The sequence below is a fragment of the Delphinus delphis genome, chromosome X, assembly GCF_949987515.2.
Source record: "Delphinus delphis chromosome X, mDelDel1.2, whole genome shotgun sequence".
NCBI lineage: Eukaryota > Metazoa > Chordata > Mammalia > Artiodactyla > Delphinidae > Delphinus > Delphinus delphis.
Window position 1 is genome coordinate 32,631,827 of NC_082704.1, and position 27,577 is coordinate 32,659,403.

The following is a 27,577-nucleotide window of genomic DNA, read 5'->3' on the forward strand; positions in this document are numbered from 1 at the left end:
TGCCTGCTGATTTGTCCTGTAAATGCCCTGAGTGCCTACGTTGTGGTGCCTCATAACAAAGTCATGAGCTTTTCCTAACGCTAAATGGATCTAATTTGAATGACTAGACTTTATTCTGACTTTTCTTTTTATAAAATGGTGGTAACAGAAGATCAAAGGGGCATAGGTTTTTTTTCTTTTTTTTTTTCATGTCCTTACTTGGCAAAATAATCTCTGGATTTGGAGGGGAGTGGCCTTCACTGGTCTGTTGAGAGCCAGCCATCTGGGAACCTGACACCTTTACCATCTGTAGCGCTTGTGCAGGAGTCTGAACACAAACCTTATCGTCCCGTTACTTCTTTCACGTGAGTTTGGCTGGCCTCTCAGTGGGATCCTGCAGGCAGAATCACTGTCACTCTCTCTTGTTGGGACCCTCTCCCCTTGTGCGCCACACAGAACCGGGCACAGCACGTGTACAGAGCTACTTGTTAAAATGCCTGAACTGAATCACGTGGACCTTGCATCCCCTTGGCTATGAGCAAGTCAGATTCTGTTCTGCCTTGGGTTCAGCATGGGAATCAGGCACTAAAGTCAGGTGATTATTTAGACAGCTGGCAGGTAGGTCCCTTATAGCTAGATAACTGGCTGATGAGGTACTCACTTTATTTTATTTTATTTTTTTTGAGGTACTCACTTTAAACTGTTAAGGGTGGTTAATAGTTTTACATATTACCACTTCCTACAAACATGAATATAACTTCAAGGCCTAAACCCAAAGCAACAAATGATGTGGGCATTTCAGTCACTGTGGCAAGGCCAATGGGGAAGATACTGGAAAATTCAGCTTTCTGCAGGCCTCAGCTCATACCATCCAGAGATTGATAGAGTACAGTGTTTAAGAGCTTAGTCTATGGTCAGCCAAGCGAGGGCTCCCGTCCTGGCTCCACTACTTACCGAGAATGTGAGCTTGGGCTCAGTCTCATCGTCTATAAAATGGGTATGACACTGATATCTGCCTTTAGGGTTGCTGTGAGATGATCTGTGTGAAAATCTGGTACAGTGTCTGGCACACTATAAGAGCTCATTGTATGGTAGTTAATCTATGTTAAGAATAGCTCCTAGTTGCAACTCCTAAGGGACTTGACTTACCTATCAGACTTCACCCCCTACATACACTGAGGGCAAAACTTCCCAAATTGTTCTACAGGTTCAAGGCAATCGCTATTAAAAACCCAGGTTCCTTTTTTGCATAAATTGACAAGAAGATCATAAAATTCACATGAAATGCAATGGAGGCAGAATAGCCAAAACAATTTTGAAAAAGAGCAAAGAATTTAGAAGATTCGTGCTTCTCAATTTCAAAAGTTACTACAGAGCTACTGTAATCAAGACAGTGGGGTACTGGCATAAGGATACACTTACTGATAAATGGAATAGAATTAAGAATCCAAAAATAAACCCTTATATTTATGGTTAGTTGATTTTCAACCAGGGTACCAAAATGATTTAATGGGGAAATAGTAGTCTTTTCAAAAAATGGTGCTGGGACTGATCTTGGGTGGCCTCGGCCTGTACTGGCTTGAAGCAGGATTTCGATTCCCCAGCCAGAGATTGAAGTCAGGCCTCAGCAGTGAGAACACTGAATCCAATCATTAGACCATCAGGGACAGTAGCCAGTGACAAGGCCCTGGCCTGTCGGCTTTGCAGAAATGAATTTCCACAAAGAGACGGAAAGTGGTGAAACAAGTGTTTATTAGGAGGAAAAAGAGTACGTGTGAATAGACACACGGGCAGGCTCAGAGACAGAGTTACACCGCGTGGTAGTTTGAATCACTTAAATGGGGCATTTCTTCCGGGTTTCCTGTGGCCAATCACCTCGCTTTGCCTGGCTCTGAGTCTGTATTTGGTCTATCTCAGGGTTCTCCCCTGTGTGCGAGCACACCTCTTAACCAAGATGGATTCTAGCGAAGAGGTCTATGGGTAGGTTGACATCACTTACTATGGGGTGGCGCCTCCTCCCTTTTTGACCCCCCAAGGAGCCTTTCTGCGCTCGTGTAGTTGGGAAGGTCTCCTTGACCTCGAGAATGAGAAATATATGGTCTCTTTATCTGTTATCTGGGCAGGGCTTAGCTCCTCCTCGCTCCTGCTATTATCTTTGTCTTGGAGTATCTGTCCACAGGGGACGGACTCTAGCTGCTCAGCCTGGGGTCCATCTATCTCCTGCCTCAGGACAAAGTGAATATCCACAGGCAAATGAATGAAGTCGGACCCCTTCCTCATACAATATGCAAAACTTCATTTAAAATGGATCAAAGACCTAAGTATAAGAGGTAAAGCTATCAAACTCAGAGACAGACACATAGGTGTAAATCTTTGTGACCTTGGATTGAGCGATGTTTCTTATATATGGCTGCAACAGCCCAAGCAACAAAAGAAAACATGAAATGGACTTCATCAAAACTAAAAACTGTTGCTCTAGGCTCTGTACAGTTCGGCCTTTATAGTGCGGTCAAGCATACAACACACGGGCACTGCTGTTTTTCCTGCAGTCCCTCTTTGTGAGGCATTCTCGAAATCCACTAGAGATGGATTAAATAGACTCAAATTGGAACTTCAATATGCGAGCAGGAGTTAGGACTGTGCTTTCAAAGCTCACAGATGTGTCTGGATTAGATACTACGTGGTGGCTTGAGACAAGTTTGTTTTGTAATATTCTAATTGCAGTTTGTTCTGCCAGAGTCCATACCACCCTATACTACTCTTGTCAGATGTAAAAATAGAAAATAAAAACCTGTTCAACTTTAAAATTATTATGTTCAGCTCAGCCAAATCGAAAATCAGAGCAGAGGCATTGAACGTAAAGGTTGGGTGGTCATATCCACTATTAAAAGAAGTTTCACATCTGCATTTTTACTTTAGGGGAGAGGGATTTCTTGGGTCAGAGTTATTGGGGATACACAAGGAGAAGAAGTCCTAGGAGACCATAAAGACCGTGGCAAAGTGGTCCAAATATCTGGTTCTGGCAGCAGCTGGGGGACAATACTGTAGAACAGCAAACTACAAATTGCTGCCTGTTTTGTTAATAAAGTTTTATTGGCACACAACTACACCCATTCATTTACATACTATGTATCGCTGAGTTTGTGCTGAAACAGCTGAATTGAGTCTTTGCAAAAGGGACGATACGGTCTGCGAAGTCCCAAATACTTACTATCTGGCCCTTTACAGAAAAAGTTTGCTGACCCCTGCTGTGTAACACCAGTACTACAGTCTGGATATCTCCATTTAGATGCCCCACAGACAAACCTCACTCAGCAGGTATAAAAATGCATGCATCTCCGTAACTTGCTCCACCTTCAGTGTTCCCACTCTCGATTAATGGCACTACTGTCCACCAATTCACCCAAAAGAGAAGCCTCCCTCCCTTTTACCCTCTCACCCTATATATTACTTCACTTCCCACCCATCACCACATCCTGCCAATTCTACCTCCTCACTATATTTTGAATCTGAGCACATCTCTTCATTTCCACTGCCATTACCTTAGTCTGAGTCACGATCATTTTGTACAACATTGACAACAGCTTTCTGACTGGTCTTCCTGCCCCTAGTTTTGCCCACCCTCTGCCCCCAATCCATTTTCTACTCAATAATCATAGGATCTTTCTAATGTCTAAATCTGATTCTGGCACACGCATAATGATATATGCAGCTAAGATTTAATGATCCCTTACTATTTGCTACACATAGTTCTAAGTGCTTCATGTATAGTAACTGATCTTAATCCTCACATGAATCCTATATGGCAGATGTTGTTATTAACTCCATTCTTTAGATGAAGACTTTGAAGAGCAGAGAGAACCAGTGCAATCTAGCTCGAGTGTCTATAGTCTTAACTACTCTACTATACTGCTCTACACACACACACACACACACACACACACACGAACCTATCATTTATGGCTTCTCATTGCTCTTAAAATGAGTCATACTATTTATAATGGCCAAAGACTATCATTTTTTTTTGAGTTGTGTAGCCCTTTATTAGCGACTAAAATATAAGGTATCTGTTGTACAACACGGGTAGTAATTGACTATAACTGGAGATTTTTATATTCTAATACAGATCATTTATAAATGCAATTTCTTTATTAAAAAGCTTCCACCCTTTTTGTTTGTGTACAATTTGCAAAACTATTCTGAAAGCGGAGTATATGTGTACAAGTCTGCAAGGAGTGCAAATTCAGGATATGGTAAATGTTTCACAAGTTACTTTCCAAAAACTGACTGCCACAACTGTGCCAAAGACTATCATTTTGATCTCCTGTAGCCCCTGCCTACCTCTCCAGCCTCATCGCTTGCCATCCGCAGCCTTGCAGTTCAAGCAGCAGTCTCCCCAGACGGCTCTACCTCCCCATACCAGTCACGCTCTTTTTCACCTCCATGCCTTTAGTCATGTTATCCCCGCTACTCTGGCTGTTTACTCTCTTCCCATGTCCTTCACTACACCTAGCCAGCTTCTACACATCCTTCAATGCTCCACTCAGGTCTTACCTGCTCCAGAAAGCCTTTGCAGAGCAGTCCGAATTTGCCCTTCCTTTGTGCTCCCATTACGCCTTGTTTTCCTATCCATTTCCATGCCCTCACTAGACTGTTTCATAACTGTCTTTTTATATATGTGTCTCCCTCACTAGACTGGGTGCTTCCAGTGCTTCTCCCATTGCATCCAAATAGTTTGCTTTACCTTCCTACTTTTCTATACTTTTTTTTCTAGGACCTTTTCGTCCCAGCCTTTGGCATAAGCTATAATGCCAAGAAGAGTAGAAAGGGACTGTATGGGATTTTGTCTTTTTGTGTGTAAATGTGTGAAAAGGAGATGTGAGGACATAAGGGGGATTGTGAACATCTTTGGAGAAAATGAGATCACATGATAAAAAGACTTTAGAGCTTTTTTTTTTTTTGTCATCTAGTAATAGTAACCTGCTTTAGGGTAGGCTAGTCCCTAAAACGGATAATGGCTCAAACACAATAGAATTATCTCAGTCATGTAACTGTCCAAGACAGATATTCTTGGTCAACAAGATAGTTCTCCTCCACATAGTGACTGAAGGACACGGGCTGACAGAAGCCCCTAGGCCACCCTGAGCTACCACACCCCACTCAGCAAGAAGGGGGAGAGAACATGGAGGAGCACACATGGGGGACATATATAGTCCAGGCCTAGAGGTGCCACTCATCATTTCTCCTCACATTCCATTATTGAGAACTTGGTCATGTGGCCACGCCTCACTGCAAGGGAGCCTGGGAGATGTAGTCCAGCCTGTGCTCAAGGAAGAAAGAATGGTTTTGGTGGGAAGCTAGTGACCTTCACAGATACACTGACAGTAAAATTGGGCTAGTTTACCTCGGGTGTTAGGTAAATGATGGAAGAATTTTATTTCCTTTGTACTAGTAAGCTGTATGGTGCAGTGCTGTTTAACCTTTCCCATGGGAAGCTGGAGTAATCAGATAGAGGCAATCTTTATAATCATTGCTGACAGTTGAGCTCCCTATTGAGTTGCTTACCAGGAAGTAACAGCCGGAGGGTGACTTGCAATGCTGATGATCTCTTAACTATTAATCACTGACACTCTGTAGATTGCCTTTAAGTAAAATCCCAGCTGAGTTTAGACACTGTCGTATAATCTTGGCCCCCAAATAGCTTTGCCTCCTTTGCATGTCTAGACTAGAGAGCGTGTTAAATAAATGGCAAAGTAGCAACCTGATTCTTTGCTAGCCAACCAAGAGGTGCTCAGAACCAAAAGGGAAAAAAGAAAACGTCAAAAAGGGAACTCATTTCCATTCCAAACCACAGCCACAGGCATGAGCTTATTTGCTGCCAGTTCGTGTTTGCCCAGAGTACACATTTGTTGGTGACCTCATGTAAGCTAGGGGAATGAGTAAAAGTGAATCCATCTGAAATGAAACATCCCCATGATTCTCTGCTAAGAGGCATGTACATTCCCGGGAGAACTTTGTAAAACAGCTGCCCACGCTCTACTCCCCGGGGAGGCTCATTTAGTGGGCTGTGGTGTGACTTGGGAATTGGGATTTTTTTTCATGTTCCCTGGATGATTCTGACGCAGAGCCAGGTTCGGGGAAGCATCTCTCTAACACAATGGGAGGGGGAATAGGGGGCCACGCCAAAGCACAAACCAGAGTGGTTGATTCTGTTTAATGTATGAAACAGATAATCAACCCTAAGGAAGATCCAGTCTCCTAGCTTGACATGCAGAGCTGTCTCTGAGGTTAGACCCACGCATGGGAGCCTGGAGATCAGGCCTCCTCTGGGGATTGGCCGTGCAGCTGGCTATAAACTAGGAGAGCTATTATGAATGTAGACTTCCACCTGGACACCCCAGATGCCTGACTTGTTCTCTTCTTTTCCCAGTTTGTGGCCCAGCCCAACTGCCAACAGTTGCTTGCCACTCTGTGGTACGATGGCTTCCCTGGATGGCGGCGGAAACACTGGGTAGTCAAGCTTCTGACGTGCATGACCATTGGGTTCCTGTTTCCCATGCTGTCTATTGCTTATCTGATCTCACCCAGGAGCAACCTTGGGCTGTTCATCAAGAAACCCTTTATCAAGTTTATCTGCCACACAGCCTCATATCTGACCTTCCTCTTCATGCTTCTCCTGGCTTCTCAGCACATCATCAGGACGGACCTCCATGTGCAGGGGCCTCCCCCGACTGTAGTGGAATGGATGATATTGCCTTGGGTTCTCGGTGAGTCAAAGAGACCAGGAGCTATGGCCAGACTGCCTGCTGGTCCTGTCTAAAGAAACTACTGGAATAGGCAGTTGGACTGGCCCTGAATTCGTGCACCTTCCCTCTGTGCAGTGGGGTTGTCCTTTGTTGGGAGTGTCAGAAATGTGGTTCCTTCCTCCCCAGGCCCTGGCCGCTCAGCACCACAGGGTTCACCGTGAGATTGACAGTGTACCCATGGCTTGTTTCAGCTAACCTAACATCATCAAGGACAAGGAAGTTGTCTGTCAGTTGATTTAGAGGGAAAGCCAAGTGTTAAGTCAGGACAGGTTCAGGTAAGCTAGGCAGGGCAAGTGCTGGTCAGTCTATTCAATGCCTTCTTTCCCATAACTGGGGTTGGGGGGCAGGGGTGGCACTCGGATCTGCTGCTTTCCTGTGACTACTCCACACAATCCCACTACTTATTCAGGGTCCACATCCTATTTGGATACTGATTTCACAACCAGAGGGAAACCTTGGGAAATTCACACAAGTCATGGTTAAAGCAGCCTTACCAGAAGCCTCCAGGCATAATTCCATTGCATTGGACCCTCCAATGCATTTCCATCCTCCAAGTCCTTGCTGCTCGAACTGTGGTCCCCAAACCAGCAACGTCAGCATCATCTGGGAACCTGTGAGACATGCAGAATCTCAAGTCTCACCCTGGGTCTGTGGAATCAGAATCTGCATGATCTCCGGTAGATTCCCGTGTATTTTAAAGTCTGAGACTCACTGCTTTAGACCACAGCCACACCTTTTACTGCTTTCCACATTCCAAGGCTGAAGAAACATCTATGCCATCAGGCAGAATTCCATGAAACCCACACGCAATGAGAGGAGAGAGGAGAAAAGAGGATTCTAAATTATTCTGGGCCCCATAGCCTAGCTCCAGTCCCAACATCCAGTACTTTGGACCATGGCCAGCTTTTGCTCACCTCAAAGCTCATTGAGAAGTTTTCCCTCTAGCACATAGTGGAAACTAAGGACTATGGGATAATATTGACCTAATTAATTCATTGATGAAATTACCCCTACTCTAAAATGGGAAGAGGGTAGAATCAGACGCCCTGAATTGCAACAACATTCCAGTAACTGTGGTAACGATGTAAAAGTGAGTAGTATCCAGAAAATTATAACATATAGGCATCTTTAGGTAAAGCCTATCCTTGGTAAGTTCAAGACAGGGAGGTGAGGTAGTAAAGAAAGAAGAAAGTTATTACTATCTCTAGGGGCTCCACTGACCCCCAATTCATTCATTGATTTCCTCTTTCTTCATTTGGGAGAATCCTGCTATGATGTCTAGTCTGACGCTGTGAAGAAATAAACCTTTTGCCTCCATTCTTCAGGTTTCATTTGGGGGGAGATTAAGGAAATGTGGGATGGTGGATTTACTGAATACATCCATGATTGGTGGAACCTGATGGATTTTGCAATGAACTCACTCTACCTGGCAACTATTTCCTTGAAGATCGTGGCCTATGTCAAGGTAACTTGGAATGTTCGCCATTTTTCTTAAACAATGATTTTGGTTACATTAAGCTTTAGCTGTGGGAGCATAAAAAGTTTAGGAGGAAAGTGCTGATGACAGTTCAGTCCATGTGGAAAAGTACCATAAAACAGACATTCTTTCAGTGGTTTGTAAGCAGTGTCCACCTAACCAAAGAAAGTGGAGAATGGAGCAATTTGCAAATGAATTCTTAGCTTCTTCAACTCTGTCATCCATCTCAATTAGCGTTTACGTCCTTTCTACAATGTCCTCGCCAAGAAGATGGCCCACTGATGCTTGCACGGGGCAGAGACTAGGAAATTCACTGAATTTCCAGAAGCCTCTCTCAATACTTGTCACTTCATTAAAAAGTGCTACTTTGTATTTTTCTAATATTATTCTCCCTGTGACACATCCATTAGTAATCCTTCCTCCCTGTAGGGTCAAACGGAACGGGGCTGTTCCTTCTCCATAAAGGGCTTCCAATATGAAGTCATCTCTCCCTAACCCGCTGAGCTGTCTCTTCCCAGAGCTAAATATTCACACTTCCCTCAAGTGTTCTTCATTGGATAGGGAGCAGAACCCTAGAATCACATCACTTCCACCACCAGGATGATCATTCAAGCTGTTATGAATCCCGCCTTTCGAGTATCACCCAATCTATGTCTCTCTACGAATCTAGATCACACACACACACACACACACACACACACACACACCAACTTGATGTTGTCCCTGCACAATGTACAGCCTGAATTATCCTGAAAAACAGCTTCATGTCCAACACCTCATGCTGGGTAGTCACAGGCTCTGAGTTCGAGTTTGGTGCTCATTAGATAATGGCATGGCTGTGCTCCCTATACCCTGAATTGAACTGCTCCAGCGTGAGAAAGGCTGACAATCCCATCTCCAAGATTGTCTAGTCAGTCATGCTTTTTGGCACTAAATCCCACATGAAGGAGTTTTAGAATGGGAATATGGCTGTCCCCCAAATCGCCAACTTAGTTTATTTTTATATCCCTAATATGCATATTGCATAAATTTTAAGACCTTTGGAGTTAGTTACATGGAGCGTGAATATTGAATGCAGTCCTGAAACATTTTTGAAAGCCTAAGAGTATGCTTTCACTGGTGGTGATCGTTTAACACATACTTACAACTTCGTTACAAGAAAAAGCTGGTAAGGAAAATGTTTGAATCTCTGGTTAATGTGCCTGGATGACTAAGTAACACTGTTTGCCTAAAAAAAAAAAATTCTTCGTTTGGCAGTGGTATTTATATCCTGAAGGGACAATAAATTATCAATCTAGAAATTGGTGGGTTCTGCTTAAACAGGAAAGTTTAGAATAAATGATCAAAGGATTAACCCTTGGGGATGTGAAAATGTGTCAACAGATGCCCAACGTTAGTTAATCACATAACCTGTCCAATTTCACTGGCAAGCCTTCCAAGGACCAGATACTTCCCCACCATAGACTGTAAGGATAAATCAGCTCCACTAAGCTGAGTAAATGCCCCTCAACGGACATTGAACCCAAAAAAAGACATTTGCCAAGAAGTTAGAGTCCTTCTCAAGAAAGGAGAATTTACCAAGCAAGACATTCCACGTGCAGACTGGATTTGCACTGAGAAACTATCAGTGGGCAGTCTGGTCCACGCTTGCACAGAGGCACACCAGTCTGAAATGAACTTCTCCAAGTAGGCTGAGCCAACCTCTACGAGGTAAAGACACAGGGCTGGTCCCCAGGCCCTTTGAAAAATTTCAGATCTCTATTGTACTGAGGCAGTACAGAAGCACCATGGCATAAACTGGCCTTAAGAAAATCCTTCATTAGCGTGAAAAACTAGTCAACAGTATATATACTCCACCTCACATTATTTTGCTTTTGAGCTCACCCCCCTTTGAAAAGCGTAGAGGCCAATTTTCAAGCTGCATTCCATCCCAAAGAATATAAGAAAACTCACCTGCCTCCCAATATCACTAACTCAAGAGTCAGGAAACGTAAATGTAATCCCTGCTCTGATATTTAGGAGCTAGATTAGCTGGATTACCACAGGCCATCCTTCTACCTCTCTGAGCCTCAGACACGGCCTCTGAAAAATAAAACTGGACTAGATCAATGGATTTCAGGCTTTGAATTGTTTTCCATGGAACCACATCTTGAAATTAAAACTTATGCAGAACTTGAATATATTAAGGAGCTCAAAGGAATGAATTTGAATCGAGGAATGAATCTTCCAGGCCTCCTCTTTGGTTTCCACAGTAGCCACCAGGTGCTTCCACTGAACCCTCGGGCTTGAAGGAACGCAATTTGAAAACCATTTGCGTTTGATCAGGGGTCAGCAAACTATGATCTGCAGGCCAAACTGGGGCCACTGCCACATCTGTTTGTTTATGTATTGCCTGTTAGTTCTAGAAGGAAAGAGTTGAGTAGTTGCCACAGGGACCATATAGTCCACAAAGCCAAAAATATGTACTATCTGGCCCTTGTCAGAAAAAGTCTGCTGACCTCTACGCAGGCTAAACGAGCTCCAAGTTTATCCCCTGCTATCATATTCTATAATATCTTTCTCCAAAAATACACATGCAAAGCATAGATTTGCCACGAGAATCACCTTTCACACTTTTGACTGTCCTGCAAATCCAAACTCACCAGCCCATGGGCAGAAGACTTCTCTGTGGTTACAGGTGTGCCTGTGGAGAGAGAAAACCCTAAATTATGAGTTATGCATGTTCCAGTTGAGAGTACCTAGTTTTAAAATATAGGTCTGTTTTGTTATCAGCAAAGAATCTGCATCTTTCACATAGACCACCAAACCTGTAAAGGCCTATCTAACATATGTGCTGTGATATCAACTATCATATATGTAATATTTAACGGAAATAGTGCTAGACTGAGTGTGCAGAGACCTGAGTTTTGGTCCTGGCTCTGCCACCAACTTGCTGTGTGACCTTAAGCAACTCACTCTGCCTCTCTGCATTTCAGCTCCTCCACTTGTAAAACACGCATAACAATGTCCACCCCTCACAACGATGCAGCAAATGTTTTCTTTAGAAAGAAAAACAGAGAGATACAAGATTTGGCCAAGAGTGTGTAAGACCAATTGGCCACCCCAAGTCTATTTGAAACAGAAGCAAGTTTTCTCCAAACTCCTCTGACAGTGAAGAATATTGGATACACACAATGATTTTAACAACACCAGTTTCCTCAGTTGTTGGAAGCGAAGCACATTTTAGAAATGCTAACAATATAATTTGGCCCTCGATGCAACATTTTCTCAGGAAAGTTGTTTACATTTAGTCCTGAGAAATTGTGATATTTAGATGAGTGCTCAAGGCAATATGCTTCGGATTGAATTCCAGGCAAAATCTACTTCTGTCTTGGGGAAGGTAAAAAGCAATTTCTTATATTTCCATAACACCTCCCCTTATGGAGTACACAGACGTTCACATATGGATACATAATCACAGACATGTGCAGTGGGTAGGAGTAGATATTATCCTCATTCTCTGGTGAAATTGAGAGAGAGAGAGGCAGTTTTAAGCGACAAAGCCCAAATTGGAGCTCAGACCTCACGTCGAAGCCATCTTTCCACGAGGCGACCTCTAATATTCCAGGAGCTGAAAGCTCAGGCAAGACTGAAAAATGGGCAGCCAACCCCAGAAATCCTGGCTCTTCCCCTTCTTCAACCCCTGGTTCTTCATTTGTGCTAGAGGGACATTGCAATTTGTCAGACTGTCAAAGGAACAATAAAATACATCCATACACCACTGTGCGGACAGTACTAAATTTACTACCTGGAAGGTTGACGTGCCATTTGTAATAGTATGGGAGAAAAGCGTATTGGCAGAAAACTCTGAGTAATGACCCTCTAAGGATGCTCTATCAACCCCAAACTGCAGTCAGCAGGGAAGTCAACATGAACACTGCACACTGAGGAGACTGAACCTGTCGCTTGTCCTTCAGTAACTACAAGTCGTCTGCAGTGCTCAGAACAAAATGGGGGATTGGGTAGGAAAGTTGATTTGAAATCTCATTAGGAAGCAGAGCGATTTGGGCATACCTGTGGCTCTGTTCCAGGGACACTTCTCAACAATCTGGTCAACTCACACTTCAAAAATGTCTGTTGATAAACTACAGGTGGTTACTCCAGATAATTGCTCTGAAATTCATTTTTCTACGTCTATGTGCTGGGTATATATTTCGATGAGGGTGGGAGGACGAGTGTTATTCGCATCATGTATTGATTGGGTGGGAAAAAAAGACAAATAGTGCCAATCACGGGGGGAGCTGTTGTATAAATGAATGCTTGATGCTTACTTTCGTGGCTTTATTTGGGTGCAGAAGGGAGAAAAGAGGGGAAAGTTTTCTAAATGCTCGCTGTACCTCTCATCTTGTGCACTTGTTGTTTCTTCCAGTATAATGGTTCTCGTCCAAGGGAAGAATGGGAAATGTGGCACCCAACTCTGATTGCAGAAGCTCTCTTTGCGATATCCAACATTTTAAGTTCGTTGCGTCTCATATCCCTCTTCACAGCCAACTCCCACTTAGGGCCTCTGCAGATCTCTTTGGGGCGCATGTTGCTTGATATCCTCAAATTCCTCTTTATCTACTGCCTGGTACTGCTGGCTTTTGCCAATGGATTGAACCAGCTTTACTTTTATTATGAGACCAGAGCAATCGATGAGCCCAACAACTGCAAGGGGATCCGATGCGAGAAACAGAACAATGCCTTCTCCACGTAAGACTCCCAGCTTTCCTCTTCTGCCTTTTGTCTGCTTTCTCCTTCTTTGCCCTATTTTCCGTCCACAGCTTCATCACTGCCCCTTGACAGTGCATGCAGAGCTCACTTATGGATCAACCCGAAGGGTCTGATGAAGGAAGGTTCTTCCCTCCCTGCAGGGGACCAGGACGGGAAGTAGAGTTAGGTGAGGGAGGAAAGAGACAAACACACAGGGGCTCCCAGGAACTCATCTAAAGGGTTAGTTCTGAACTATTTTGGTCACATCCCATATTTTTAAAGGAATTCATGGGAAGGGGTAAATAATTCCTCTCTCTAAAAAGCAGCACTAACCAAGGAAATGAAGCGGCAAGGCTATACCTCTCAACAAGTGATTGCCAAAGCTAATGTAACTGTTCTGAATCAAGAACAAAGAAAAAGGGAGAGCGCAAAATTACCTGAATGCACCTTGTGATATTGTGATTAATAATAAGAAATATGTATTTGCTCTTTGTCTCCATTTCTGGCACAGAGCTCCGAAAAGCCTTGGAATTTCCTAAGCGATGAGAACAACAAAGGTCTCTTTGGCTGTGTTAACAAAGTGACTTTTGGACCTCACCTAAGGATGGGGGCCGGTTACCCCCATGTGATTAGAGGGTTGGAACATTCAGTCTCACCCCTGCACCTTCAAGGGAGGGGAGAGGGACTGGAAATTGAGTTCAGTTACCAATGGCCAATGATTTAATCAACCGTGACTATGAAATGAACCCTCCATAAAAACCCAAAAGGACAGGGTTCAGAGAGCTTCCAAGTTGGTGAGCACGTGGAGATTTGGGAAGAGTGGGTGATCAGAGAGGGCAGGGAAGCTCTGCAACCCCGCCCATACCTTGCCGTATGCCTGTTCTATCTGGCTGTTTCTGAGTTGTATCCTTTTATAATAAACCAGTAATCTAGTCATTTCAATGTTTCTCTGAGTTTTGTGAGGTACTCAAAGGCAAGGAGAGGACTGTGGGAAGCTCTGATCTATAGCCAGCTGGTCAGAAGCACAGGGGACAACCTGGACTTGTAATTAGCATCTGGGAATGGGGGAAAGGGGAGCGGTCTTGTGGGACTGAGCTCTGAATCCATGGAATCTGACGTTATCTCCCAGGGGTGTCAGAATTGAGTTGACTTGTAGGACACCCAACTGGTGTCAGAGAATTGGTGATATGCGGGGAAAATATCTCCCCATACCCAAAGGCTGGAATTGAGTTAAGACCGCTTAGATGGTGTCAGAGCAATGGGATTTGCTAGAACAGCCCTGGCTCACGGAAACATGTGGTTTGGGAAGAGAAAAATAAATAAGAGGGCAGGGGGATGACGAATCTTTGATTCCTAGATGCAGAAGAGACAGGCTAAAAGTAAGATGAGAGTCAGCTCAACTTCTGGGGTTAAATTAAGGTTTCAGGTGGGCCAAAAGGCACCAAGCAGTGACTGGAAATGTCTCCTTTTCCCACTTGGGACACAGGAGACAGCTCATGACTCTCTGGCCATGAGTCCACTGCCTCTGGACCTATGGAACCCCTGTGCCTTTTCTTTGTAAACCCAACACCTACTTCTCTAGGACCTTTAAGCTTCCAGAATGGCTTTTATTTTCTCACAAGTCACTGTTAGGGGAAGCAGACAAGAGAAAGAAAATAAGCACATGTCAGGAAAAGTGTTGGGTTCCGGGAGCAGTCCTGAGCTTACCCCGGACTCCGGTCCTACACCTTGTCCATCTTGTCCTACCCCGGTCCTACACCTTGTCCATCTCTAGCCCCTGTTCTGGAGAGAGCCAGTCATCTGGTAATCACAGCAATTACCCCAAGGTCGTGAGAGATTCTTAGTCATTAAATTGAGATACAATTTTCCCCCTTAACTCTATAAACTAGGGCAGATCAGTGGACTCAGACATTCTCGAAATGTGTTAAGTAACAAAGGCCAGGGGGAAAAAAAGGGTTTCTGCCTGACCCCAAGTTGCACCAACGGAGAGGGGAAAAAGCAAGGCAATGTAGCCTACCCTTATTATTTGCCTCTAGCAGCATTTCCTAAAATAGATGACAGATAACCACAGTTCACAGGGATATGAATAGACATGAAAACAAGATCTCTGATCAAGTGAGTTTTGGAAATGCTGGGACAAATTTAAGAAGGTTTCTCTACTGCAGGGCTTCTCAGAGATTTTCCATTGTGAATCTATAGTAAAGGGAGAGGTTCTCCCAAATGTATTGACCAAGATGCTCTTCCCGTGAATAAAGTTTGGAAAATGTTGCCTCGCCGCGTTGCCCATTTTATAGCACCCACCCCCTCCACTAGGCAACACTCCCTCCCTCTCCTCCCAGAACTCAGGGCAAAATCTTGGACGGGGAAACCAGACTTATGTGAAAGGGGGAAAGAGGCCAAAATGGGACGACAAAGAGACAGTGCCGTTTTGGTGAAGCCAACCAGGAGTGGACAAAGGCAACTGGTCACCTCGCTAATGCCTCTTGACTAGGAACTGCTTCCTCTCCTGCATTAGTCTAGAGACAGAACTCACATCAACCTGTTTTCAATACAAAGAGCAATTCTGTAGTGGCTTGAGCACCAGGAGACCGTATCTGTTCCCATCAAAGCATTCAACAGAATCGCACACCTGAATGCAAGGCGCCTTCCGGGAGGCCAGGTCCCTGCCAATTACCCTCTCACATGAACTCTGCTGAGGAAGTTTATGAAATGCCTCCTTGTAAGTCTGTAGTGATTATTAACACCCCTGTTGCCAACTGACATTGGTTCTCATCACTTGCCCAGCAGGGACAATTGACAAGAATGGGCACCTGCAGTACATGAAGTTATCTCTTGGGGTGTCAGGTATAAAGAAGCATTGTCATGCTGGGGGCAGATCAGCAGTAATGTTACCTTAACTTCCCTTCTAGGTGTTGATTTCTTTTTTCCTCCACAGAAGTCTGACTCAGATTTATGTTTTCCTTTAAATGCCTCAACTCAGGCATTTATAATACCTGCTAAAATACATGCTACTTAGAGCGTCAGAAAGACTCTGTTTTTAGAGAAGGGGAAAAGGGAGCTTGTTAACAGATCTGACGTAAACTATGGCATCTGCTTGCTGTCACCCTTTTCCTTCTGATTCTCCAGAGATGTCATTGCTATTCTCCTGCTTAAAAAAGAAAAATTTTTCTGGGCACACAATTCAGGGGGACCTTGTTATCCTTGTTGACAAGCACATGACAGTACTGTGGGCGGTTTGAGTTCAGTATTCAATACTGGCCTTCATCCACTGTTGAGAGCAATGGGGAAGGCATCCTTCGGCGGGCACGGGGCTTGGGGAGAAACAGGGCGGAAGTGGCAAAAAGCTAACTTGGTGGTGCTGTTTCTCCTTCTGAGGTCCTCAACTCCAGATGCCTCCTGAACACACCTGGCTGTGCCGCAGGCCTCTCAAACACAACATCCACAACTAAATTCCTTATCTCTATAGCCCCACCCCAAACCCACTTCCGTCTTAATTCCTCATCTCATTCAATGACACCAGGCAGACTCCTAGGAGTCATCTGGGACTCTCCCCCTCTCCCCCAAGCAACACATCCTGTCTCACACTCACTTCCTAAATATCTCTTAAACCCATCCTCTGTACACACACACACACACACACACACCCCACTGTCTTGATTCAGGCCTAAACCATCTTTCCCCAAAACTGCTGGGTCTTAAGTGGTCTTAAGTGGTCTCCCTGCCTCCAGTCTTGTTGCCCCCGCAAACGATTTCCCACCCACCACACAGAAGTTTCTAAATACTAGTCTTATCTTGTCGCCCCCTGGTCTCATGCCTGCCTGGTATCTGTATATTCTCCAGCAGAAAATTCTCCTCTTTCCTATAGCTCACAGGGCCTGGGAATCTGGAGCCCGCCTCTCACGCCTGTCACTCCTCTCCTCCATAGTCAACGTCTTGCTCTTCCCAACTTCAGGAGAGCATCTCGGCCCTACAGGCCCTGGTATGTGACACGCCACTCCCTCTTCCTGGAATGCCCAACCCCACCTGGCCAGCCTGGACCACTCTCATGCATCCTTCAAGCATCTGCCAAAGCCTCACCTGCTGTTTTAAGGCTTTTCTTACCCACTCCGACCCCACTCTCAGATACAGTCTCCTTGTGTGTCTCCCATGGCATTCTAAGTCCATCTCCGTTATAATAGATAACCTATAATAATAAAGGTACTAGTCATAATAATAATGTAATAGATAACATATTTCAGTCATTTGTTGTCTCTTACCCACCAGACTGAGACCCCCATTTTAGAGGCCTTGCTCCTACCATAGACATAAAGGGGTTCAACATGCCCATTGAACAACTGAATGAAAGGATGAATTCTAGTAGCAATCCTATCTTTAGTTCTAGAAGATTCACTTCTGCTTCTGCCCCCCTCACATGGCTAATGTATCTAGCCAGCTCTGTCACTCTACAGATCCACTTGCTGTCAGAGAAAACCCTTGGCCTTTCTCCTACCTCCCTCATCCTGTACGTGGGCACTTGGCCAGAGAACAAAGTTCTACATTGATCCCTACTAAACTTCATCTTGTTAGTTCCAGCCCCTTGCTCCAAGCTGTTGAAATCTTGCTGAATCTTGATTCTGTCGTCCACTCTATCAGCTGTCTCTCCCAGTCTTGTATCGTCTGAAGATCTAAAAAGCTTGCCACCTATTCTCATCCAAAGCATTGATAAAACTGTCATTCAGGCTTGGTATTCGCTGGGTGGAATATTGGGTGGCTATTAAAATTACATTTATGAAATGTGTGATTTTTAACACATTTTTGACCGGAGATGTATTACGGCCCCAGGTGTCAGTTTCTGCAAAAATGTCCCGGTCAATAATGGGTTCAAAACACAAAAATTGTACACACTATGATTGCAACTAACAAAACTGCAACTAGATACGCAAATGAGTGACCATCTACAAAGGCAATAAAGAAACGTGAAACAACAAGGTTGGATTTACGTGGCAGGTTACTAAAAGTCATAAAAATAGCATATTTGCTGAGTGCTAGGTCCAGGCACTATTAAAAAAATGAGCCTGACATGAATTAACTCATTTAATCCTCACAATCATGCTCTGAGGTAGGCACTATTATTATTGCCCATTTTACAGATTGAGAAATTAGGGTACAAAGCAGTTAAGCAGACTGCTCCCAGTCACAAAGGTGATAGTGACAGAGTCCGGATTTCAATCCAGGCATACAAGTTCCAGTCTGTGCTTGTATCCAGGGGTGCAAGTGTGAGACTGATTTTGTAAAGGTATGCAAAATTAGTTGTGTGAAGTTGCAATAATCATGAATATACGTAAAGCTGAAGAGGACAGAGCCATGACCTAGCAGATCACTTGGGACCTCCTTGTAAACCATCACCATTCATTTGTGGCTATTCCTACTTAACCAATGGTGATTTCTCTACCCAACATTCAGCCCATATTTTCCCATCTTATTTATATGGATACAAACTCAGTCCCCATCAAAGGCTCTTCTTTTTGTTCTGACCAGGTTTTAAAGGTCCTTATTGAGTATCTCAGCTTTTTCTCCTAATTTCAGCTCATAGCCTTCCTGCTGTTGTTATCACGGGAAGGGTGCCACTCATTCATACTTTCCTTACTTATGTGCTTCTATAATCTTTTATAGATTTATTCAACATTTACTCAGCAACTCCTATGTGCCAGGCAATGAGGATACTGAGTAAATGGCATCCTTATCCTCAAGAAGTTCATAGTCTAATGGAGAACACAAGTGAACAATTAGAATAGCCACATTTTTAATGTTTACTATATGCCGAGCACTGTGCCGAGTGTGTTACATGCAGTACTTTATGTGATTAAAAAAAAAAAAAAGGTGGTTAAGTGTTTGGACTCCAGAGTCAGAAGAGCTGGGTATAAATCCTACCTCTGCCATTTTCTGCCTGTGTGACTACTCTGTGCCTCAGTTTCTCATCTGAAAAAAAAAAAAGAATAGTAGCTACTTCATAGGGTTATTTTGAGAATCAAATATTACAATGTGTGCCTGGCACATAGTAAGAGCACAATAAATGATAACAGTTAGTATTTATCCTACAAATGACCATTTTAGAGATGAGGAACTTGAAGTTTAAAGAGGCTGTGCCACTTTCCCAAAGTCATATGGTTAATAAGTAAAGGTGTCTAAAGTTTGCTCTTAGCCACTTGCCTCTCTTGCCTCTACAGCATGACATGTGCCTTTATGGACTAAGGCTGGGCTGCCATGGGAGAATAAAAGAGGATCATCTAACCCCACCTTGTAGGAAAGGAGTCAGGGGAAACTTCTAGAGGAGGTGGGGCTTCAGCTGAGCCTGGCAGATCAAACAAGAGTTGGGCAGAGAAGGAGACAGGACAGAAGTAGAGACTAGAGGTTGGGAGTAGGGTGGGAGCACTCCAACCAGAGTTAGAAGCTTGTCAAAGGCAGGATGAAATGAGAAATTGCAGGTCTGGCGAACTGCAAAATGGGTAGGGATAACCAAAGAGATGACCATGCCTTTGCTCCATGTGTGTTATCAGCACAACTTGTGAAAGGATGATAGCACTGCTTTCTCCCAAGGAGCCTTTCTCTTCTGGTACATCCTCCAGTTCTTCACTGGTCAGAATGAAGTCCAGAGGGGTAAATCTTCTCCATACTCCTGCTACCTTTTTTTCTTTTCTTTTTTTTAATATTTATTTGTTTATTTTAGTTTTGGCTGCATTGGGTCTTCATTGCTGCGTGCTGGCTTTCTCTAGTTGCAGTGAGCGGGGTCTACTCTTCGTTCTGGTGCGCGGGCTTCTCATTGCAGTGGCTTCTCTTGTTGCAGAGCACGGGCTCTAGGCATGCTGGCTTCAGTAGTTGTGGCTCGTGGGCTCTAGAGCGCAGGCTCAGTAGTTGTGGCGCATGGGCTTATTTGCTTTGCGGCTTGTGGGATCTTCCCGGACCAGGGCTCGAACCCGTGTCCCCTGCATTGGCAGGCGGATTCTTAACCACTGCACCACCAGGGAAGTCCCTCCTGCTACCTTTTGAAAGATTAAGTCCTCATCTCAAAGACAAGACTTTCTGCAAGGGACATGAGAACTACAGTTCCCATCTCTATTCTACTGAGCAGCTCTTAGCTTTGTGATCTATTTATGGATGGCTCCCAACATGCACAAATCCCCCTTAACCAGATGGTATGGATTTGTCTTCCCAACAGTTAATATCAAGTCTTCTTGAATCTTTGTATCTTCACTTTGTGCCCCTTGTTGAGCTAGCAAGTTCCATGTTTGCTGACTCTCTGCTAAATAAAAATGGACTGATTGTTTTCTCTCAGGTCATCTCCTTTAAAATCAAAATAATATTCCTTTGGCATTAGGGTCTGCATTTAGGTCAACAAGTCTTTCTATCCCTGTGATAATTGTATTATGGACCCGACCACCAAGTACCCCTAGGTAATGGCCCTTTCCCTGTGAATTCAACTGAGTATAGAAGCCTAGAAGACAGAGCTTCCTATAGATGTTTCATCAGATGTGCTTATCTACCCCAAATGTCAGTCACTCATTTTATCCGATCATGCCTTTCAATAAACCAGATTCTCCTAATGGCCAGACTATGTTGTGACATTTTGTGCCTCATGTCAAGGGCATTCTCACTATCAACCGCCAAAACTGAGGAACAATCTTTACCCCTTTTCTTATCTCTTGTACAGTTATACCTGTAGGGTCTCCCTAACTAGAATATCACCACAGTTTAGGGCAGATTTTAAATGCCCGGACTTTCACTTTTAGGAATCTTTGTATCAGTCATTGGAATGGCTAGCATTAAACTCTACACTCAAGCGTTAACCACTGCAATCTTCATTGTTACGGGGCTGGGGGTGAAGGAATGTAACTTCATCCATTCTGGAGAAGCAACTGATGAAGTAAGACCCTGCCAACATATTGATGACATACTTGCCCTGGCTTGTGGCCTTGTTGTCTGTCATGCAGTCAAGAAACACCTAATGAATGCTTTCTATATTCAGGGCCAATCAACTTCCAGCGACTCTGGTTCTTCAGTGTCATTCCTACTTGCTGCATCTGCTTTCTGTTTTTCTGAACGACATATTCCCTGGCTTTTGTTTATCCAGCTGCTGGGCTAGCTTCTTGTGCCGTTGCCGGCCTCCTGCCTGCCCTGAGATCAAACGGACACGGCCAGGTCCTAGATAGGCCTTCCTAACAGAACCAGACTCTTGAACCCTATATCTGCCCCATTTTTGAAACTCTGCCTGTATCTGGGATGCATTGTATTGCCTGGCCCTGACTTGTAGAATCTCCTGGAAATTCAGATCCCGTGATAGGTCTGACTTGCCATATTCTGGTTCTTGTTCCCTGGCCCTTGAAGTCCAGACTCTCATCTTACTGTTGATTCTCAAATGTTTCACCATCTGGCGCTTACTTTCATCAAACAAAAAACAGATTTCTTCCTTCTTGGCTAGCTCTCAAGTAATGTGATACTGAAAAGACAGTGGAAGCTATCCACAATGATTAGAGAAGAGCCATTTAACAGGTTGAAAAGGGCCATGTGCACGTTGCCCAGGCAGCCCCGAAGGAGACCCCCTGAGAATTAGGCCACTGCAGAGCACAACCTTCATCAAAATGAACTAACACTCACTGTGCAGCCTACTGAATGTGCAATTGTCAGTGGGTTTGGAATCTTCTAGACCTTAATCCAGTGATAACTGTAATAGTAATATGTCTTCATTCATTTATTCAACGAATATTATTGAGTGCCTATTACGTGCCAGGTACATAGTAGCTGTATGTCTGTCTCTTTCCTCATAGAGCTTACATTCTAGTGGGGATGAACAGAAAATCAACATTTAAACAAAAATTTACTAAATAATATAATTTTAGAGTTTTAAGTGCTACCAAAAAACTGAAACAAGACAACAGGATAGAGAATAACCAGTGAAGCCACTTTAGGTAGAGTGACCCTGGGGACCCTGTCTGAGGGAGTGACATTTGAACTGAGACCTTAATGATGATAAGGAGACAGCCATGCAGAGATCAGGGGTAAGACCACTCCCAGACAGAGGAAATCTTTAAAACACTGTCCATACATACCCCTGAAATGAACCCAAGAACCAATCCCTCAGCCTCTCAAACTATATTGGGCTATAAAAACAACACATTTTGAGCAATTGAAAAGTTACATCTATTCTTTTTTTTTTTTTTTTTTTGGTACACGGGCCTCTCACTTTTGTGGCCTCTCCCGTTGCGCAGCACAGGCTCCGGACACACAGGCCCAGCGGCCATGGCTCACGGGCCCAGCCGCTCCGCGGCACGCGGGATCTTCCCGGACCGGGGTATGAACCCGCATCCCCTGCATCGGCAGGCAGACTCCCAACCACTGCGCCACCAGGGAAGCCCCCTACATCTATTCTTAAAGTAGCATTTCTTAACTTCTATGCCTCTTCCGTGTGCTTGGGAAAAGGTTCGTTTGTGCCACCCAGGAGCTGGCTGCACTGTATTGCTGTATGCACAGATTTCTGAATATGATGCAAAAGAAACCCTGGACCCCCAAAACATATCATTGCAAAAGTTACATATTTGGATGTGGAGACTCTGAGAGGAAACCATAATTTGTGAAGCCACCTAATGTAGAATAATGCAGTGGTTTGGGGAGGTCAGAAGAACCTGGATTTGAATTCTGGCTCAGCACATATAAATCATATAAATGGGTGACCTTGGGCAAGTTATTCAATCTCTGAACCTCTGTTTCCACAGCAGTAACAATAAAGTTTTTATAAGGATCATAATGTTAATGTATGTAAAGTGCCTAGTATGCTTATATAGTAAGTCCTCAATAATTGTTAGTTAATATATCATTAAAAATAATTCATATAAATGTTCATTCAAGAATCCTTAAGCTCCTCCACTGAGCTTAGCTCCATTCTGGGCCCTGTGGGAACCACAAAAGAAGTATCAGAAATGGTTTAAGTTGCTCATGTTCACTCAGCTGGCAAGTGTCAGAGCTGAGTTTTTAACCTAGGGCAATCTAATCCAAGCACCATATTCTTAGCCACTGCACTTACTGCCTCTATGTAATTAGAAAGGTGGTAAAACACATGGTCTGAAGATGAAGGAGAAAGTTTGGTGTAGGAAGTAGCCCTTGAAATAAATCTTGGAAAATTATAGGCTCTGCATAGATTGAGAAGAGGAAGATGGTATTCCAGGTGGAAAGGCAAAGCATAAGACATAGAAGTGGGAACAAACAGACCTGGCTGGTTCGTGTTGGGGAAGAGACCAAAATACGTGAGATCATGAGTCTACCTGTTGGGATGCAAATCAGGCAGCCTCCTTACTAATTAAGCAAATCACCTCATGTTTTTGCTCTTTTCTTGCTCCTCCTAGAGAATTAACTAACCTATTCTTTGATCTCTTTTAGGCTCTTTGAAACCCTTCAGTCACTCTTCTGGTCTGTATTCGGCCTTTTGAATCTCTATGTTACCAATGTAAAAGCCAGACACGAGTTCACAGAGTTTGTGGGAGCGACCATGTTTGGGACGTACAATGTCATCTCCCTGGTAGTGCTGCTGAACATGCTGATCGCCATGATGAACAACTCCTACCAGCTTATTGCCGTGAGTAGCTTTGCTCTATAAGGGCGGTTACCTTGGTTTCAGGAGTGGTGACAGTGGCCTGGAGCCCATTGGAAACCCAATGATATAGTCTGTCTGCCTTAGTTATTTTACATTAGCTTTTCCAGCTATTAGATTGAATTATCTTTCCAAGGTAACTCAGTTTGGACTCAGTCCATTGGATCGCAGTAGTCTAGAAGATGTTCTAGTTAATAAGACTTTTTGGTTACCTGTTAAAATTATGTTTAAATCTCTGAATCCATTTTCTTGCCTTAGTAAGAAGAGCTCAGGAGGTATGAGCAGTTTGGCTACAACATATCCCCTCACTAATCTCCAGGGTTGATTGAGCTGATCCAGTTCTCTAGGTGGAAGGGCTTTATCTCCATCTTCACTGCAGACATCTCCCTCCCCAAACTGAGCAGTCCATTGCCAAGGACAGCCTTCTCAGAGAGTGGCTTTTTTTTTTTTATCAACCATGTATGAGTAACTGCAGTCCACTGTGGCACGCTCTTAGGTAGAGTCTATCGCTGAATCTTTGACCATCATGTTATCGTTTAGATCAGTAGCGTTTATTACTCTAAACTAGAAATGGCGAAGGTATAGGATATGGGATCAGTCCAAGCTCTGTCCTGGTTTTTGATGTCAAAATGAACATCTAAACTTAGCTTATTTTCTTATGATCTAACTATCATTTCTAGAAATGGAGTATTAGCAAAGAAGTTCTGGCTATCTGAGGTCCTGCTTACTTGAGTATCAGTGAATTTGTATCTTTAGTTGTGTACGTGTATATATATACCATATTTTCCTTACCCATACTTTCTTTATCCATCCGTCGATGGATACTTAGGTTGTTTGCATGTCTTGTCTATTGTGAATAATACTGCACTGAATATGGTGGTGCAGATATCTGTTCAAGACAGTGATTTCATTTCCTTCAGATAAATACCCAGAAGTGCAATTTCTGGGCCATATGGCAGCTCTACTTTTAATTTTTTAAGGAACCTCCATGCTGTTTTCCATAGTGGCTGCACCAGTTTTCATTCCCACCAACAGTGCACCAGGGTTCCCTTTTCTCCATACCCTCACCACAACTTATCTTTTATCGTTTTTATAATAGGCATTCTAACAGGTATGAAGTGATATCTCATTGTAATTTTGATTTACATGTACCTGTTGGTCATTTGTGTGTCTGACTCGATGGTCTTTAATATCCTTGCCAGCTCTGATATCCTATGAGTCTGAGTGTCTACAGATGAATAGGATAGGCTCTCAAGGTCCCTTCTAGGTTGAAATTCTATCTATCTGTTGCTTTTGAAATGGAATATAGTTCAATTTCTTTCTCTCCTTCAAACCCAACTAGGCCAACAACTCTGAAACACTCTATGCTCACTCCTAGCCTGTCTTTATAAGGGGGAAAGGCATAGAATTTCAGGGGCTTATATTTCCACCACTATGCCTACCAGCCAAACGCCCTACTCCTACCGAAGATGGCAATATTCATGCTGAGGCATTTGCCATTTTCTCCCTGGTTGTCTCGCAGCTGACTGTTCCTAATGGCAGAGGAAAAGGGAGATAGGGCTGTAGCGTCTCCTACTGAGCTCAGTGACATTTTGCTAGGAAGGGTAGAAATCTTCAACTCCAGCTCTCTCACTTGCTGTTAATAAGTTGTGTTTGCATGCTACCTACTGTTGCACCTGAAGAAAACACCTCAGCTTGAGAGAGAGCTAGGGGGTGGGGTTTGCAGAGACATGACCTTAATAGGGTCTATATCACATCACACATCTAGAGTCATGACCAACCATCCTGAATACTACCCGCTGCTTTGGGATCCTCTGTTAATGTGTCTTTACCATTTGGAATCGGATCCAGTGGGATCCTGATATTGGGCAACCTGATTCCAAAAATATCTGGTTCTGCTTACATGGCAAAGACCAGCAAGTAGATTTGATTCCACTTGCAACATCTCCACTTCAGTATTAATGCAGTTTTTAGAAAGGCCCAGGTATGAGGGAAAGGTTACAGGAAGGGAAGCCGCTGAAGACAAAAATCTCTCCTACTTCAAAAGGTACCACAGGCTGACTCAGTCTAAGCAGAGACTCAGTTACTGACAGGCTTCACTGTGAATCTGTTCACCTGTGCTCTGTGGTCCCCGCCAACATCAGCAGGTGAAGCTGGCCATATTGTATATTATTATTAGTGTTGTTTGCAATTAGCAGTGATTTACTCTCCTCCCTTTATCCTCTACATCTCCCTCAAGCTGCTTATTTCCCTCTGTGACACTTCTTTCAACACATCCACCTTGTCTCTGTCGTTCCTGATGTGTATGCTCCCAGTTCCATCACGTGAAGCTGTCCTTGATACCATTTTAATCAAATTCACCCATATATAAATATTAGGTGGGAGAAACAGACCAGTCCCAGAAAAGTCATTTAACTCAGGCCCTCTTCCTACCCCAACTCACCCACAAAGGGCATCTCTGTTGCCTGAGATCGGTCCTCAGAAAACATGAGGGTCATGATGATGTGTGGTCAAGCTTCACTAAGCAAGTTAATAGGAACCCTCGGTTTCTTTGGCTGCTGTGAAGTGTCCACGCTAATGCTGAGAGCAAGTAAACAGCGCTTGCCTCACTAAGCCACATCTGCTGGATGGCTTGGGGAGAGGCCATATATGTAGGACTGGTTGTCTCCCTTGAGGTGGCGGCATTTGGAGGCTCAGATGATGGATGGACTCTCCCACTGCGTAAGACAACCATGCAAATGAAGACATTCTTCAGAAAAATACCTGGCGCCGCAAAAACAGCAGGCAAGGCTGGAAGGGGCCACTGCACACCATGGAAGTGCCAAGGAGGGCAGGTGGTCTCCCCGCCTTCCCCTAGTCATCCAGGACCAACCTCAGACTCTCAAAGCTCAGAGAAGAAGGCAGCACTTCACACGCTACACCATGATTTGTAACTAGATAAACAACTGCTATGCACTATTACAGTCCCTGGTGGTTAAAATATTTTCATACTTGGGGCTCCCCTGGTGGCGCAGTGGTTGAGAGTCCGCCTGCCGATGCAGGGGACACGGGTTCATGCCCCGGTCCGGGAAGACCCCACATGCCGCGGAGCGGCTCGGCCCGTGAGCCACGGCCGCTGAGCCTGCGCGTCCGGAGCCTGTGCTCCGCAACGGGAGAGGCCACGACAGTGAGAGGCCCGCGTACCGCAAAAAAATAAATAAATAAAAAATATATTCATACCAGTTGGAAATAGCTGCCACTCCGGCTGTTGCCTCTGGGACACCTCCAGGTCACCTCACAATCCAGCAAGTAAAGTGTAACACCTGGAGCAGCAGGTATTATCCACGCCCCTGCTCCAGTGCTATTGTTGGCGTACATTCTGATTGGTCAGTTTCTCAGTCTGACTATTACTGTGGTGGGTACAGTGCTAAAATGCTCCCCCAAGATTTCCCGCCCTAATCATTAGGACTGTGAATATGATGAGATAGCACACTTGTGATTACGTTGCATTACATGGCAAAAGGGGTTTTGCAGATATAATTAAGGTTACTACTCAGGGAAATTATCCAGGTGGGCCTAATCTGATCACACAAGTCTTTTAAAAGCGGAGTTTTCTCCAGCTGGTAGCAGAAGAGAATGCCAGAGATTTGAAGCACATGGAGGATTTGATGTGTCATTGCTGGCTTGAAGATGGAGTCATGTGGTAAAAAAAATATGGGCAGCCTCTAGGAGTTGAGAATGGCCCCCAGCTGACAGCCTGCATGGAAGTGGGGACCTCAGTCCTACTACCACAAGGAAATGAATTCTGCCAACAACATAAATGAACTTGAAACAGATTCTTCTCCGGAGTCTCTAGATAACAGCTGAGTTATGCTGACACCTTGATTTCAGTCTTGGGAAGGCCAGTGTGACTGAAGTGGAGTACGCAAAGGGGAGAGAAGTAAGAGATGAGGTCAGAGAGGTAATGGGGGTGAGGGACAGATCATG

At 44.2% G+C, this 27,577-nt stretch overlaps 1 protein-coding gene across 1 annotated transcript in view; it reads left to right on the top strand.

Moving 5' to 3' along the window:
- Positions 1-27,577, top strand: part of TRPC5 (transient receptor potential cation channel subfamily C member 5) — a 133,881-nt gene that overhangs the window by 72,490 nt on the left and 33,814 nt on the right. Inside the window, exons 3-6 of the mRNA XM_060002621.1 lie at positions 6,410-6,746; positions 8,111-8,250; positions 12,671-12,993; positions 23,401-23,596. Of these exons, the coding sequence (XP_059858604.1) occupies positions 6,410-6,746; positions 8,111-8,250; positions 12,671-12,993; positions 23,401-23,596 (996 nt within the window). The remainder of the gene's footprint in view (positions 1-6,409; positions 6,747-8,110; positions 8,251-12,670; positions 12,994-23,400; positions 23,597-27,577) is intronic.